General features: G+C 40.4%; 1 protein-coding gene across 1 annotated transcript in view; it reads right to left on the reverse strand.

The window, feature by feature from the left end:
- Unc80 (unc-80 homolog, NALCN channel complex subunit) overlaps positions 1-18,499 on the reverse strand; it is a 180,390-nt gene that overhangs the window by 40,918 nt on the left and 120,973 nt on the right. The window contains 10 exon segments of the mRNA XM_059278011.1: positions 263-397; positions 2,169-2,437; positions 4,100-4,280; positions 6,725-6,826; positions 7,793-7,882; positions 9,134-9,228; positions 10,359-10,542; positions 11,589-11,675; positions 12,652-12,752; positions 16,903-17,046. Of these exon segments, the coding sequence (XP_059133994.1) occupies positions 263-397; positions 2,169-2,437; positions 4,100-4,280; positions 6,725-6,826; positions 7,793-7,882; positions 9,134-9,228; positions 10,359-10,542; positions 11,589-11,675; positions 12,652-12,752; positions 16,903-17,046 (1,388 nt within the window).

The following is an 18,499-nucleotide window of genomic DNA, read 5'->3' on the forward strand; positions in this document are numbered from 1 at the left end:
AATACACATCACAATAGCTATGTGCAATTCAACTTATATAATTCTGTCTCTGACATTCTGGAGGATTTCAGGGATCTACTAAATGTCAGCCGCAAGTCAAGCACATCTTAAGCTTCCTTCCTGTCCACTCTGGAGCTTTGTAGCATCTCTGCCTGCCTCTGCATTTTTGCCCAAACACAAGTGATGTCCTCCTCCTCCTCGGCTGTTGCCTTTAAACGTTTCCTTTGGTTGCTCTTCACTGAGGCTCTCAGATCTTACTCACCGGGAACTCCAGGAGGGGGGCCACACTAGCAAACAGCTGGAGCACAAAGGGCTTCCGGTGCAGAATGTAGAACTGGTGGCAGGCAAATTCAATGGCTCGACGCAGCTGGGGATTGCTTTCGTAGTCAGAGTATACCTACAGAGAAATTCCGACTTACTTAGAAAGTGCTTCCACAGCATGCCAAAGTGGTGTTTCCTTCTAAAACTTCCCATAGTCATAGGAAACAAAGGAAAGGGCTAATTGTATAAACTGGTAGGGTGGGTTGTAATAGAGCATCGGTGTTCTTGAGATAATTTGGTGGTAGACATAAAATTCCTATAAACTATACATGCATTTCCCCCTAGGAAGCTAATGACTAGGCATTTATTTCGGTGGAAGAAATCAACATGGTGTTTACCTAAAATTACCTGCTGCAGATTGTTTGTGATAGTGGAAACCTTGAAATAACTTAATAATAAGTGGTATCTTGTTAAGTGGATTGTGGTACATGCATTGTGCAAATATACCACATTTTTATTATTACTTACTCATCAGTTGACGGAAACCTAGGCTGTTTCCATTTCCTGGCTATTGTGAATAGAGCATCAGAGAACGTGGGCAAGCAGGTATTTCTATAGTAGGATATAGCATCCTTTGGGAATATACCCAAGAGTAATACAGCTGGGTTGTGTGGTTGATCTCTATGTAGTTCTTTTAGGGATCTTTACACTGATTTCCATAGTGGTGACACCAGTTTGTGCTTTTAAGAGCAGCGAGTGTCACCTTTTGCCCACATCCACACCAGCAATGTCATCATTCATTTTGGGATGTCATTCAATTGTTTCAGATCTTCAGCCATTCTGTCCAGGGTAAGATGAAATCTCAAAACAAGGGAAGCATAGTTGTGTCAAATGATGCTCTAAAGCTCAATAGCTATGTGAAATTCACACGATGGTCTTTATTACTTGAAAAGGGGATACACATTTGAATACGGTATGATGAAGTTTTATTTTTATGCCAGCATGTTTATTTTTCAGGGGATATAAAAGTTTTCTGGGGAGAAGAGATGCAGGTAATCTCCATGTTCAGTTCAAACTTTGTTGTCTCAATTTTATAATGAGTATAATTACTTTTGGTAACTGATAAAAGAAAAAAATTGCTATTACTTAAAAGTGAGTCAGAGAGTCTTGTGGTAAAAGCAAACTTCTTGCCATCACTGGGATGAAACAGATTGTGCTTTGTACACACATATGCTTTTTTCATAATGTTCATTAAAATCTTCCTCCAAACAGGCAGCTAGGATTAGCTCCAGGTCCTGACTGAATTATCTTTGGTACTCTACTCCTAAGTGCAGCCAGATGCACACTGGAGATGTAAGACAGAAAACCTTGCTCAAGTCAACCACTCCAATCCCTTGGACCCAAATTTACAGCAGGAGAAATCCCTGTTCAAACTGAGGTCACAGCAGATGGTCATCTGCTGTCCAGCTGGCTCGAGGGCAGCACAGAGGTCCTCTCGCTGTCTACAGGATCTGCACTGCCTCATGGCTTGCTAAAGACACACACTGTTGGGCCCTCACAACAGAACTCCTTATTCAGCAGGTCTGAGATGGGCTTGTAGGAGAGTGAATTTCTAGTGAGTTGTTGGGCAATACTGAGGCTGTTATTCCAGATGCCATATTTTGGGAGTTACCATGCCAAAGAACTCCGGAAGACTATCCCAGCTCCTGGCTCTGGGGCAGTATCTCAGGATAGCACAGAATAGTGTGAATTCTTGAAATTTTATGCGGGGGATTTCAGTGGGTGCCTTTTGCTGTAACAAAGAAATTAACTTTGTCATGGAAAGGTCTCTTTACAGATCTTTTTGGACTACTAGGTCTGAGCAGGGCTGGGTTACTTGTGTAGCTGGGAGAGGAGATTCGGGGCACCTGTAGCATGGTGGGGAGAATCCACTGGTAGCCACTGAGAGAGAAGAGGTGATTGAAGTGTACAGCCGTGTTGATGACAGTAGCAGCATACTGCCTGAGCAGAGCACTGTCTTCTGGGTGGAGAATCAGAGCCCCATTAAACACATTGAGAAAAAGCATGATTTCGTCTCCCCAGGGAAACTCGCTCGGCATGCCCAGGAACATTTCCTCCAGGAGCTGGATCCACAAGCTTTTCTGAAGGGTGTCAAGGCCAAACAGTTCCTTCCCAGCTGTGCGAACATGAAACAGCAGAGGCAGAGTAAGTCCCATACCAGTCAGCATGAGCAGGCGACCAAATGTCTGTTTTACATTTATTTGTTCCAACTCCAGAAAATTCTACAGCTGAATGATTTTCCAGCACAGTACTGCCTGCCTGGGCACAACACTCCCTCCATCTAAGGATCTGCACTAACACCTCTTTGAGTTAACCAGGGCAAGCTAAGACAGGTATTTGCAGTATTGTGTTGTTAAATAAACTGCATCTCAGAAAGAGGTATTCTAGCTAGACAACAGTTAGTGTTGGGATCAGTGCCTGGCTTTCTTATCACTGTTTAGACCAGAACCCTTTCTGTCAGGGAGCCTGAAGCACAGGGATGGCAATTTAAGTGGCTTGTCCTAAATCAAGGATGGTAAGTAACAAAGTAAGGTTCTCAGTTGGGTCTCTTGCTTCTTTTCTGACTCGGCCTCACTTCAGGCATAAGTCACACTCAAATGCACAGAACTTAAATGGCGTGTTCAGTGACTCAGGTGAACAAAACCCAAGGACTCTGCAGCTAATTTTTATCCTTTCCTACAGCTCCCTCAGGCTTTGCCAGAACTGCACTCACTCACTCCCCACCCAGAGGCAACTACTGTTCCGATCTGTTTCACTCAGGATTTGCTGGGCCCCCTTTGGATCTTCTTATGCATCCTGGGATTTGCTTACTCAAGGGACTCCCCTGAAGAAACACTGAAGGGACACTAGCCTACTGGAGCATGTGGCTTGGGTAGGCCTTGCCCTTTCTCCTCCCCACTGTCTATTCCCTCTGCATTGCTAAAAACCATTAGACTACATTCCTAAAGCTAGCCCCCAAGGTCTCATCCCTTATTGACCACTTCCTCCTCCTGAGGCTGACTGCCAACGTCCAGATATCAAGTATGCAAGTATTGAAGCTCCCTTTGGTTCATCTAGTCAACGTGTGCAATTAAAATTAAACACCTCATCCCATCATGGGGTTTCCTATTTTCTTTTTATAAACCTACATTTTCCTACGGACCAAGTCTGTCTCCTCTCTCTCCAGAGGCAGTCCTTTGTTCCCCTGGGACAAATACCCCTGCCCCACCCTTGCTCCTGTCTCTTTCTCCCTCTTCCTCTATTTCCCCTAACACTGTAAGCATCTTAGCCCATTCTAACACAGAGCTTCCCTCTTTCTCTTTTTTCATTCTTAAAAATTACACCTGCCAGGTCACGTGCTGCTGCTTTTCTGCCAGAATTAGAAAACAGCCACTTTAACATTTCTTTTCTGCTTAATAGAAGATCTCTCTGTGAAAACAGGTGTTGAGGGTGAGGTTTATGCCTAATCCAGCATCTGGGAGGGAGTCCCTTTCAAACATCATCTCCCTGCTTCCTTCACCTGCTACCATCAGCCTCCAGCACTGGTCTCCAAAGCCAGTGCTTGGAATGGCCGCATCAGCATCCCCAGCATCCTCTGGGAATGTGCTAGACATGTTAAGTTTGGAATCCACCCTGAAACTGGCAGGTGGAGGGTGGGCATCTGCATTTTGAGTTTCAACATAACCTCCAGCTAACTCAGATGTATACCCAAGCTTTGAGAACCACTGGCATCCAGTGGTCAGATCAAAACAAAGGCATGAGAAAAAGGTCAAGAGGAACGGCTTTCTTCCTGTAGTACCTTGAGGGTCACTGAAGAGAGAAAACTCGGCATCGATTGCACTCCGAGGGAAGGAGGGCAGACGAAGAAGGTCCTCTTGCAGCATGGAGACATGCGACTGCTTGTGGGCTGTGGGAATCTTCTGGGTGAGGGAGATGAGAAACAACACCCGCCCTACTTCCTCCAGCTTCCTGGTGAACACCTAGCAGGAGCAGAACAGAATTAGGAAGTTGAAAGTAGCAGCGTGAAGACACTGAAGATCTTCAGTAACAAACCTGGCTGATAGAATGTAAGGGGGAAGACTGGGAAGAGGAAGGAGTGTCTTAACCACATAGAAAGAATAAACAGTGTTTAATGGACTCTCAGTCCCTGAAGCTGTCTGAGCTTAGGGATGCTGTGGCCTAGAGGAGCACAAATCAGGGATTGTCAAGGGAGTCCAGAACTACACAGAGCCCTATTTGTGTGCATGTCCTAACACAGGAGCCTTTCTCTAATGGGAGCTAGCTTCAGTGACAATTGCTACTGCTTCTCCACAGATGCCTTGACCTGGAAGTTCTGGGTTTGTCTTTTTAAGAAAACGGAATCTAGAAATAATTAATACAAAACTGACAGCCCCAGATACCCATTTGTTCCAGCGTTTGGAAGACATGTCTCTGCGGCTCATGGTCTCTTCTTTTATTTCTTTTGATAATCACTGGGCAAAGGAATAGGACTAGGAAGTTCCTGAGCAGTGAACAGCTGTTGCAGAAACTTCCAAGCCAGACCATAAGCCTCCATGTTATTATCTCCCAGGGAAACTTAGACATCTCAGGATTCCAGCTTGGAGTAGAGAGCATAATGCCCTGATTACAGCACTCTTGGAAGTGTGATTTTAAACATAATAATCACAATAAACACACGCCTGTGAAGTAGCGTGTTTTTTTTTTTTTTTGGTATATTCTGTTATTTTTTTTTAATTTTTATTTTGCAATACAATTCAGTTCTACATATCAGCCAAAGATTCCCTTGTTCTCCCCCCTCCCGCCCCCCTCACCTTCCCCCCAGCCCGCCCCCCATTCCAATCTCCTCCAGGGCAAAGCCTTCCCCACAGACTGAGATCAACCTGGTAGCGTTTTTGACCACGCTTTTGACTATCTTGGCTGTCAAAATTAAAGGCTATAGTCATTTTGGTGAGGTGGTCTTGGACACTGTTCATGGTGAAGACCTTTCAGTTTTGCCCAGCATCTTACACTTGGCAATGGACTCAGCATCTTCTTTCTTTTAAAAGCAATGGAGGCAGTTAATGGTAGTAATCTTAAAAAAATTCTCATTTATCTCATGAATGATATTTTAATGTTATAAAATTAGCATCCTTGATGTGTGCAGAAAAATTGAGTTGATCAAGTATCTTCAAATTATTGTTTATGTATTTTACTTAAAAATAGAAGTTAACAAATATATAAGCATTAAAACCACATTAAGAAAATGATCAGTTTTGGAATTGTGCATGAAGTCATGTTTTGCATGCAGATTGCTGACTTTCTTTAAGATCAAAGTCTGATTTGTGATCGAGTATGTGAATGCTGTTCTGTTCTCCCAATATTGGATGTAAGTACGACTGCTTGGCTGTGTCTTTTCCTGTTTTCAAAAAGCCACTAAGGTCAGAGTCCTAGTCAGCGGCACAGGAGGGATGGAATCTAGAGCTCCAGCTCTAGTTCGAGGCTACTTTGAGGCACTATATTTTTACTTATTTTCACCTGGCTGAAGTCACTGTGTTCATAGTGTCCAAACTATACCATGTATACTTTATGTGCATGTGGTAATGAGTGTGTACAGGGGTGCTCGCCAGAGGTCAACTTTGTGCATCTTCCTCTATCACTCTCAACCTTATTTTATTTATTTATTTATTTATTTATTTATCTATCTATCTATCTATCTATCTATCTATCTATCTATCTATTTATTTATTTATTTATTTGGGGGGGGGGCAGCAGTTGTCTTTGTGCCCAGAGCTCACTATCTCGGTTAGGCTGTCTGGCCAAAGAGCCCCATGGATCCACTTTCCTCCCCTCATCCCCAGCACTGGGGTTACAGACACACACCATCACTCTTAGCTCTTGATGTGTGTCGGGGATCAGAACTCGTGTCCTTACTCGGGCACAGCAGGCATTTTACCCACTGAGCCGTCCGTCTTCCCAGCCCCTACTTTTTTCTTTTATTTGAGAAAGGGTTTCACGGAGTTCGTGCTGGCCGTGAAGTTCATATGTAGCTGAGAGTGAGCTTGAACACCCAGTCTGCCTCCACCTCTTCAGTACCGGGGTTGCCGTCATACACCACCATGTGTCACCTATGTATTCTTTCAATACTGCTTTATAAAAATGTCAAGTGAAAACCCATACCTCGAAACGAGCCAGTTAATAAGTTAGAATATTTCTATTATGTGTTTCATAATAGTATCCCATGTGAGTTTCTCTGAATACCTTATGCACTAGGATACAACTTATAAAACTTGCATGTTTGGGAGGACAATCTATTTGGAGCAAGGTTGTCTTCAGCCATTATCTAAAGGGAGAATCATAATAGAATTGCAGATTCTCAAGGTTGGTGATGTGTGTAAGGTTACCCTCCCAACAACAGGACCCAGAATAAAAAGGCGTGGTTAAACACCTGTTTCTGAATGAGCTCCTGCCCCCTTTCAGGATGCATATGTACAAGGTTCAGCTGTGGAGACACGGACCTCCGGAAGGGATAAATGTCTCGAACATAGGTCTGTGGTGGGTTACACAGAGAGAGAAAAACCAGTTCAACACCAGTTATGTTTCATTTTCATTTCCTCTTTATTCGAACGTCAGGCAGACAAAACATTCATTTATTTTCTAATGGTTTTTGTTCTTGCCTCCTTACACTCCTCATTTCCAGAGAACCTTTAAGAAGGCACTACCCCCTCCTCAGGAGAGCTTCCCTCTGCCCAGTCTGGGTACCCATGCTCAGCACTGGGTGTAAGGTCGGGGGGCACATTACTCTGTTAGAGAGTTAACCTAAGTGATGCTGGGGACCACCTGAAGTGTCATTTTGTCCATTGGATCAAGTCAGCATCGTCGTGTTTAAAGTGAGGGGAAGAAAGCCAAAACAGCTGAAATTCCAAACAGGCACACAGTTGCTATTGACTGTCTGCATGGGATGGTTAGTCCTCAACGTCAACTTAACCTCGTGGACTGAGGACCTGGACTGAAGGAAGAGGAGGGGGTGTGCTGAGCACAGGCACTCTTGCTCGGCTTCCTGAATGCAGATGCCATGTGACTGATGGGCCCCCTCTAGTTTCACCGTGTATTTCTGGCCTTAGTGGATTGTATTCAACAGTGAGCCAAAATAAACCTTCCTCTCAAGTTCCCTTCTATGTAGTACTTGGTCACAGCAATTAGAAAAGCTGCCAATACAATAAAAAATATGAATTTTTCACCCATATCAACTATGATGAGTAGCTAAGTGCTCAAGCTGGCCTAGCTCCTTCAGTGATTACAACCACCCCAGAACACATATTATAATTACTTTCACTTTACAGATAAGGGCACTAAGGGGTAGAAAGGTAAATCAATTTGTCCAAAGCCCAAGAGACCCAGGAGTGCATGCTTATAAACTGAATCAGTGACACGTTACCAGTAGTAAGCGGCACTTATGCAAGGTTTGGGGAGCTTTCGACACAAGTCAGCATGGACATCATGACGGCAGATTTACCTTGTTGTAGTGGATAAGGTTCCATCGTTTATCCATGAGGAAGTAATGTGTTGATTGGGATTCTGGGATGTTGAAAAACTCTAGACACTCCTAGAACAATAGCAACAAATTTTATAAATGTTTATCAAGACTATATTGCCTGGTAGATAGATGGTATGCTAGAAGGACACAAGGTAATTCTTACAAGGACATGACAACATATAGTGATACATTTATCTAAATGTAATATAGTAAAGGCTGGTAATGTAAATCATCCATTCTTACAGTGTCCAGAGTAGCACAGTTTTAATTCAGACTGACTGACAGACTGTGAAGGGACAGTGACACCTCATGGGCATGAGATTAGGGAAAGTATATTTAGTATTTATGTTATACTATATTACATATTATATTATATTTATATCTAGAATAATCCAGTGCTTTTCATGTAGGTAACGTGTGTAACGAAACTAATATGATACTACTGATGGAAAAGAAACTAACTAGAGAGGTCCTGTGATTTACATTGCCCTGGCTATAATGACGTCATGGAGGGGACTCACGGTCGGAATCTTGATGTCCACCATCCGATGTTAAGTATGCAAACGGGGTGGTGTTAAGAGTTTGCCAGTGTCAGAGGACCTTAGACATTCACCAGCGATCTCAGAGAAGTCTGAAAGAGGAGGCATGGCCCCACCTACATGTTTCTACTTATACTAGGGTCCAGAACTGGGTTCCAATCTTCTCTAGTGAGGTAAGATTACTAAAGATGTAGACTCCAGATGACTGAAAATTGCTGTCCTAGCATACTTCTTACTTTACATGAAAAGCCTTGCTGGTATGGGTGGCAATCAACTGCACTTCTTTTGAGGGGGGATTGTTACAACCATTAGAAAATTCTTTCATTGCTGGTCTGATTTATTCTAAAGTATGTATTTTCCTGCATCACCAGTGGCTTCCGTATTGTATAGATTGCTCTTGGTGTTACATCAGTTGACGTCTAGAATTTACTTCTCTGAGCAAAACCAGGGCACGGTGAAAAAACTAAAACAGGAAAAGCAAATGTTCCTAAACCAGAACTCACAGCTTTCAGGGGAGTTGGGAATAGCATCCCAAGGCAACACTGCCGTTTGAGACAGAATTTGCCCAATTCTGCCTGCTTTAATGCAAAGCTAAAATGCCAGTTAAAAGTGGTGGAAATTATACAAGTGTACAACAGTAGCGGGGACTCTGGAGAGTGAAGAATTGGATGTGTTAGTTTGAATATAGAAAGTGCCATTCACTATAATTCTAGAGCATATTTACCGAGGAGGCCATGGGTATGCATAAAAAAAATCATTTCTGTCAAGAAAGCATTCCTACCTTGAGCAGGGCTTCAAACTGAGTGTCTTCATGGACTGGTAACTGGGTTGGAATGTCACATTCATTCTGTCCATGAACTACCAGGGTTTTGGTACCTACCCAAAATTAAAATAACTATGAACATAGTCTTTCATGTAAGTTTGCATTTAAGTCACACAACATTAAAATTAAAACAGTATCAATGAGCTGATTTCCATTGTCATTACTATCAAGTTCTCTTTAGGTTAGTTTGCTTGCTTTTGGAAGAGGTAATAGGATCTTATCTAGTCCAGGCTGACTTCAAACTAGCTATGTAGCCAAGCTTTTAAGAATGTTAGTGACGATATGATTTTTCTGATATAGAATGAAAAGCTGACTACTCTTTTGAATACTCTACACAGCACACAAATGCGTAATTATCCATCACCTGTTGGATGATTATCACAGAGCAGGCCTTTCAAAAGAAGCATTTTCTATACAGAAACTAATGCATTCATCATAACTGTGAGTCAGGAATTGCATTTATATATCACACACATGGAAAGGAGGCATGAGAAATGATTTTATTTTTCCACAGTTAATTCTGGTTATATGGCTAGTAAATGGCAGGGCTGACTTTAATGCGGGCTTCTCTGCTGTGGAACCTGTGTTCTCTCCTCCACATAATTTAGCCGTTCTCTTCATTTCAATACACATATCATCTTATATTTTAATACCCTCCACACAAGGACACAGCATTGTTAAAATCTTCATCTCAAGGGCAAACAAGCTGTGCTGAGTGGAGAGGAACGGCACCCAGAGTTGACAACACACACTGTGTTCCTTCCTAATTCTCCCTCTTCCGGTTTTTCCCTTCTCCAACTTTTCAGAAAGCCTCCTCTCGGTGAGTTTACAAAGGCCCAGGGTCCTTGCCGTACAAACAATGTCATTCAAATGGCAGTGTCAAAAATTCACTCACAATGGCTTTCAGTCCAACTGGCCCGCTGTGATAGACTTAAATAAATCTTTAACCTTGGCCACTCTTCAAGGCTGATTCACTGGCACTCTGTTCACATATCTGCCTTTTCATCTCACAACTCCTGACTTTTTGAAGGGGCTATTATATTTCTCCTGGCTATACTAAACAAAAATTCTTGAATGCATTCAATACTAGGGGGTTAGAACTTTTATTTTTCTTGTGAATGAAAACGTCGCAAGTCTTTCCAAGGAGCATACATATACATATATAAATATGCATAGGGATTACCTGGCATGGAAGCAGTGACCAGCAGCTTCACTTCACATTGCTCCTTCTTCATTGTCTGCTTGAGATCTTTGAAGAAGAGGCCCTCCACATAGCCGACCACCTCCCACAGGAAGGTCAGTGTGGCAGAGATGGCATCCATCCCCCACTCACATGGGGTCCTCACAAAGTACATGATTAGTCCCACCTGAATCAAAAGAACAACAACCACAGAGCCACATTCTTCCTACACTCCAGTTCCCATTTCCTTGGCTTTTCTTTGTAAAATGAAATCGCCCCTGCATTTCTAGTCTTTGCTCAAATGCTTCCTTAACACTTCGGTTACATTCCTTAACACTTGCACTAGGCAGGCGAAGAGAACAGAAAATCTTGGCAAAGCTGGCTTTCATGTGGATTGGGTTCTTAGTTTTTCCTGGGCTGGCCAACAAGTGGACACTGAGAAGGGAGACCACATTAGTCATAGACACAGTAAAGGAATTACAAACATCGCCTGCACTTCTAGATTTTTAGTGTGAGCTAAGTCTGTCACACTGCTGTAGACGCATAGGCATATGGGCATACGGCTTTTTCCCTCATAATGGAAAGAGAAAATGTCCACAAGGATATTTACTTGTCCTACTGTCTGTCTGCATTGAGGGACAATTTCAAAATAGGTAGCATGCCCCACTCTCCAAACTGCATGCATAGTCATTTGTGTTTTAAAGAGAAGAATGTGAAGAAACAACAGATAAATCTGGGAGGGGTCAGAGAGAAGCTGTGGAAGCATGATGAAACGTAAGAGTCACTACGGAAAACTACATTTATGATTTCCTTCTAGCAAGTGTGTGTGTGTGTGTGTGTGTGTGTGTGTGTGTGTGTGTGTGTGTATGTATGAGAGAGAGAGTGTGTTAGTTAGTTAGTTAGTTAGTTAGTTAGTTAGTTAGTTAGTTAGTTAAACAGCAAAACAGGAGAAGGGGGTGCGGTGGGAAAACTAACCATGACATGAACTAACATAGGAAAGTTGCCTAAAGCAAATTTAGCGTATCAAGAAAATAACATTTATTGAGGATCCACCACACACCACAGATTGTGCCAGGCAGGGCTTTACTCATATTAAAAGTGGAAACTTCTGCTGACCCTCCTTCAATTATATAACTATTGGGAATTTATTGATGAGGGATCTCTATGTTTCTTTCTCCATGTTCCTCATTCCTACCAGAAATCATTTCTCATCTATTAGCTGCTGAGACTCACCAAGTAGTTGAACAGGATGTGTGACGTCTGAGCTGGAAAGTCTCCAATATTTAAGAGAAGTTTGCGCAGCATATACATTAGCTCATCCTGGAAGAAGAGCAGATGCGTCAAGCCCTCAATCAGCAGCCACATTGTCAGAAACTAACTGCTTGAAAATAGAGGGGGAATTATCCTAACTTTTGCCCATTAGTTAATTTTAATCATATTCACCACTTTAACATGGCAAAGGAGAAACCAATCCATAGAGACTGGTACTATATGTGATTCTTACTATTTAAATGAGCGGGAATACTTTTCTTTTATGGATACTATATAAATATCACCAAGGAGCAGAAAATTTTATTTTAAAATATGACCTTGCGCTGTGTTTACAGGTCACTGGTAAATCATGGAAAAGTTGCAAACTTAGCTCTTTGTATTTGTTATGGCTCCCAGGTGTAAAGGGAATGTGAGGAGGGCCTAATCTGAGAAACTAATATGAACACCAGGTGAATTGACTTTCCTAGTTTGGTTTCCTAGGTCTCAAATCAATGAGATAAAATGAAGCCAAGGGAAAATAAATTGAAATGCCTGTAATTAACTTCGCTTCCCAGAAACCAAACTCAATCTCCCAATGAATACAATCACCGATATATTATATTATATATTCTAGTGTATTATAATAGAAATCATTTTTAATCATCAGATTTTTTTATTGTCTAGAAAACTACTTTTTTTTTGACACCTTACAGGTATTCTGGTAAATTAGCTTTTTGGGTAATGGAGAACGTTAACATATTGAAATAATTCCACTAGCATTCCAGGCTACCAAACAACTGGAATTCTTTAAATGAATTCAACCCTAAAAAAAAAAAACCTTCATTTTATATTCATTTAAAATATTGAGAATCTTGCAAGAATCTCAACTGCATTAGCAAAAACTAATATTGCTCATTACTACATAAAAGGCATCTAGTGGCTACACATGAGAATACGCTAATATCACATGGCAGTGCAGTAAAACCCTTCGCTTGCTTCCAGCAGAGCTCATACTCGTAGCTACGGACAAGGAAGAGCAACTCACTTGTCTATTGCTGATGGTCAATTTTTCCAGAAAATGTCGAAGAACTGTTGATGGATCTTCAATTAGACAGTTCCACAGGACTTGCTGGGCCACAGCACTGACTTCAGAAGAGAAAAGTGGCCATCAGTCCATCAACTAGAAGAAGTTCTCAAGCAATTTACTAAGCTTTAATGAGTCCCTTTTTTCTGCTTTCAAAAGTTTTCTGAAGTTGATGTTCTTCTATCATGTGGGTCCCAGGAATTTAACTCCTGACCTGCCAGACATGCTGTACCCATTGGCCCAACAGTAGCATGGTGGTTATAGTGGAAACTAACCTCGTATGATCAGATTTGAGGCCGCTCCACAGGATGGATTTCATGGCTGGTACTGTAATTTGATCAACATCCCATGACGAGGGCTCTAGGGGGAACCTACTGGTGTTCTACTAAACGGCCATATTGTCATACTACCTCTCAATATTTATGTTAATGTCTTCGGATTTGTGTTGCTCTTATCCTTGGTCAGAGACGTTCTTTTTTTTTTTTTTTTTTTTTTTTGCAGAGAACTACTTAAGACAGAGACTCACGATTGGTCCAAGTCCTGAGAATAAGTGGTTGCATGTATTTAGCTGTGCAAGGGGTGTTCTGTATGACCCCCCTTCTATCCAAGGATCAAGGAACATTGTGGAAGAGTGGGTAGAAAGAATGTTAAAGAGCCAGCAGAGGGGTAGAACAACTGCAAAATGTTGTCTTCTGGACATGACATGGCTGGTGCAAAATCCACTCAGCAGGTGTGGTTGCCTGCAGGAGATGAAGGCAGAAAAGACTCCAGTATGGGTGCAGGATGAGCCTGAGTCTGAACTTTTAGCTCAGGAGTTATTGGCATTTGATGGTTGTTGAGGGAGGGAGAGTTACTCTTCTTTGGGCCTGTGGCTATTAGCAAGTGGCCTCGGCCTCAGTGGATAGTCCTACATCATTTGCACAGGGTCAGCAATAACTGGATGCAGGGGACTATTAATAATGATAACAATAAAAGAGAAAGCATTATTGCTCGAAGGATGGCCCAGTGGTTAAGAGGACTGGTTGCTGTTCAAGAGGACCTGAGTTCAATTCCCAGTACCCACAAGGTGGCTCACAACCATCGGTGACTCCAGTTCGAAGAGAATTGATGCTCTCCTCTGGTCTCTGCAGGCACGAGGCATGAATGTGGTGTACAGATGTATATACAGGCAGAAACCATACACATAAAAAATAAGATAAAATAAAAAGAAAGAAAACATCAAGCTGGGAAGGAGAAGGGTTTGTGGGTCCCAGAGTGAGTTGGAGGAAGGTAGAAAGAAGGATGCATAAGAGTAAAATTGTGCCGGGCGGTGGTGGCAGACGCCTTTAATCCCAGCACTCGGGAGGCAGAGGCAGATGGATCTCTGTGAGTTCGAGGCCAGCCTAGTCTACAGAATGAGGTCCAGGAAAGGCGCAAAGCTACACAGAGAAACCTTGTCTCGAAAAACCAAAAAAAAAAAAAAAAAAAAAAGTAAAAATATGCACATGTGTGAAATATTCAAATAATTAAACTATTATTTTTTAAAGAGTAAAATGCAATAAAGCTCATGTGGTCATGATATGAAAAAAAAGAAAAGGTCCTCTGAACATTTTCTATATTGAAAAGTGGAAAGCTGTTGGTTTTGTTTTCACTGAATATTTGCTTGTGTAAGGAAAGGAAAGCAAGAGGGAGTTGGTCATTAGGTATTGGCATTGCTTGGCAAGCATTACCTTTGCAATTATATGTGGTAGTCCTAGCCCTGGAGACCAACCTAATGTTGGCAATGTAAGTCTTCGTTAAATTAAAGTCAGATCAGCATTTTGTATAAATTCAGCTTTAAAATTTAATTTCTATTTTATTTAAACAATTTTCAGATCATTATATATATACATACATATATATATATATATATATATATATATATATATATATATATGAGTGTTTTGCCTAAATGTATATATGCCCACTACATGTGTGCCTGGTGCCTGCAGAGGTTAAGTCAGAAGAGGGTGTTGGATCCCTTGGAACTAGTTACAGATGGTTGTGAGTCACCATGTCAGTGCTGGGAATCAAACCAAATGCTCTTAACTGTTGAGCTATCTCTTTAATCCCAGCATAAATTCCAAAAGCAATTATTTATGTTTTAAAATATGGTTTGGCTTAAAATACAAATGAACTAGGGACGAATTTTTATCATCCAGATACTTTAAACAGTATCCATTTCGGCAAGATAAAGCAGTTGAGTTGGCAGTAATTCTGTTCCTAGGAATAAATACATAATCCTATGGGGACAGTGCTACTTCATTGTAACACAAGGTCAGGATAAGGTTCCCTGGGTGTGTACTGGGAAAGGAAGCAGAGGAGGGTTGGTCAACAACACATGAACTTCAGTTTGAACAGTGGCCCTCAGTTCTGCTGGTTTTCAAGCTAAAAACCTAGAACGTAATATGAATTTATCATTCAGCCTATATTTTGAATAAATTATATTAAGTTTTTGCTTCATAAATTAACATCAAATTAAGATCAAGAGCTATACAAATAAATGCTATGAATAAGAAACATATAAGTATAAGCTTTAATTTTCAAGTATCTTTCTAAATAATTAAAATGTGTGTGTGAGTGTATGTGTGTATGATGCTGGAGACTGAACCCAGGGTTCACACATGCAAAGCAAAGGTTCTACCACTGAGCTCTATACACAATCCAGAGATGGGGTTTCTAGGTTAAAACTGCTTACTAAAATATCTTTATGAGATCTAAAAAAAATCTTACTGCTTTAATAAAGCAATATGATGTTTAAAATGTTGAAACACAGAAAAAAATTGGAGAGAAAAATAAAAACTGTTAAGTTCATCAATACAGAAAGCTACTAACTGGGATCTGCTTTTCATATTCATGAAAATCATACATACACATATTACAAAGCAGCATATAGAAAATGCTATTTCAAACTCTACTTTGCATTACACAGAACACTCTTTAAGTTAATTTTCTTGACTCTGACTTTCAAAGCATTGAGAATGCTATCATACAAAGGCAACAAGATTAATTGATACCCTGTGCTTAGGCATTCACGTTATTTTCAAAGATTCATTATCATATATGATATATAATGTACAATGTCCTTTACAAATTTTTATATGAAAAACACCAAGTCTATGCTAAAGGGCTTTTCTGCCTTTTTATGCATATTGTGAAACAACATTCCAATGCTTGTCCCAAATTTATGCCTCTCCTGTGAGGTGCTAGCATGATACTTTTCTTGTTTCTTCACTAACCTTGGACAGTTAAATTTGAAATAAGTTTTGCAGTTTTGTAAACAAAATGTGAGATAGTATTGTTTATGTAACTGTGTTATTCATGGGTGTTGTTGGCCTAGAGATGTTCACATCTTTTGCTCATGGGGGGGTGGAGTGTTAAAAATTATTATTATTGAGTTTTAATATTAATAATATAGATCTTGTGCTCTCTCTTGCATAAATTGGAAGAATATTAACCTAAGCTGAGTTTGGTGGCATAGGCTTGAAATTACAGCTACTTGGCAGTGGGTGCTGAGACAGGAGAATTTCAAGTTCAAGGCTTGCCTCAGCTATAAGTGAGTTTAAAGCAAGCCTGGACAACTTAATGAGACTATGTCTCAATTCTTTTTAAAGGAAGAAGAGGATTGAGGGTACATCTTAGTGTTAGAGCTCTTGGTTATTATGTGCAGGACCCTGGGTTCAATTCTTAGCAAAGAATAAAAAAAGAAAAAAAAAACAGGCAAAAAAAAATTGAACATTTTGCCCATTATAAATATAGCCACTGTATCCCTATTTTACTATTTCTTCTGTCAGACTTCTCTTTATATTTGGAAAAATAATCAAGTAGGAATGAAGGCTTTGGTGTGACTGAATTAATAGCTAAGATTTCTGAAGTGGGAAAAAAAATCACTGACATCTTGATAGTCAAATATGTACTGATATACTTTCTGGTCATAAAAATTTTTCATGGACCTAGCAAACTATTTTAAAGAAATTTCTTAGTAAAGGTAATAAAAATAGCAAGAGAAGGAGGCAGAGAAGTGGTAACATTAGCATGCTATGTTAAACATCTATAATTATATACATCCGTAAATATAATATACATAGAGCAATCTAGCATGTGGTAGGTAGATTGTATGTTCAAGAGAAAAACGTCTGTTTCCCTTCAAATGAGTGGGGTGAGAACAGAACGGTTTGGCTGGCCCGATGATACCTGCCACTCCATCTTCTCGCACCTCTCCATCCTCCATTAAATGAACAATGGGAAGGACCGCGGCGCAGATGCATGCTGGGAATACTGCTTGCGGAGGCTGAGGCACGTGGTGGTTTGGTGTATGTTCAGTGGTGCGTTCCTCATCTGGGGGCAGAGACAAAATCCCAATGCAACCATGATTTCCAGTTCAAATCCTGTTTGACAATACAATCTATAATATTGCTAAAAATTAAAAAAAAAATGTGGCTTTATGGAGAGTGCCTCCCCCTATAAAACAACAGAACTAACCCACTTCCCAAGCACTGTCATTATCTTGTACTGCAGAGGAAGAGAAGCACAGACATATTGAGAGAGGAAGTTAGTTCATAATATAAAATCAGAGAAAATAAAATTCTAAGTGAAGACTAAGGCATTTTTTTCATAGATGTCACGCCACATGTCACAAACATGTGTGAGAGATTATGAGCACAAACACTGGGTAGCAGAAAGCATGTGAATTTACGGCTGGCATAGCGTAACCCAGTCATATTAATACCCTCACCTGATAAGTTCAATAAATATTAAAATCGATAATTACTTCACTTAGAATAAAGAAAAAGGCAGTGGAGGTAGTAGACGTCAAGAAAGGTAGCAAAGTTACTTACCAGCAGATTCATATGAAAATAAAGCCACGTATTATTAATACAAAATAAACATTTTTTATAGAATATAGAGAATGTTGAATCTTTGAGTCTCCTATCTTAACTTCTGTGACAGATGAGATTTTAGAGGTCCTATGAAGGGCTGGAAGACAAAAGCTTATTGTTCTCAATCCTACTTCTCATTAGATGCATATGGGATGCTAACAATGATGGGTGGGTGGATAGATAGATGACAGACATCTGTCACATTACAAATTGTGTTCACTCTTCTTTCTTTCTTTCTTTTTTTTTTTTTTTTTTTTTTGCTTTTTCTCAACAGGGTTTCTCTGTGTAGCCCTGGCTGTCCTGGAACTCACTCTGTAGACCAGGCTGGCCTCGAACTCACAGAGATCCACCTGCCTCTGCCTCTCAAGTGCTGGGATTAAAGGTGTGCACCACCACCACTCAGCTTTTTTTTTTCTTTTTTGACTTTATTGACTTTCAATAAAAAGTGTATAAGGCACTCAAACAAGAAATTTCTGTTCATATTCAGGAACAAATACAATCAATAGAAACTGTCCCGGGAATGCTTAGATGTTATGGTACTTATTAGGCAATGGTTTTGAGGTAGTTATTATGAATATGCTGTATTTTCATATAAGTGCCATATAAATGAAGATGATTGTAACCTAAAATAAATGTTGCAAAACTGTGTTTCCTGTGGCATAGTTTGTCCTTTAATATGGAAGATATAAATCTTAGTTTATTCATCAATTGCAGGAAGTGAAAATGGACTAAATTCTCCAAACAAAAGTCAGAATTAGTGGAATGGGTAAAAAAAATGAACATATAAACTTGACTAAAAATCAATCTATGTATAAGAATCATAATATTGCTTCAAAAATACAAACATAAGCATGTGAACAGAAATGAAAAGAGAGTTGGAATGGTAAACTTCATGCTAGATGATGTATATT

The sequence above is a fragment of the Peromyscus eremicus genome, chromosome 13 (assembly GCF_949786415.1).
Source record: "Peromyscus eremicus chromosome 13, PerEre_H2_v1, whole genome shotgun sequence".
NCBI lineage: Eukaryota > Metazoa > Chordata > Mammalia > Rodentia > Cricetidae > Peromyscus > Peromyscus eremicus.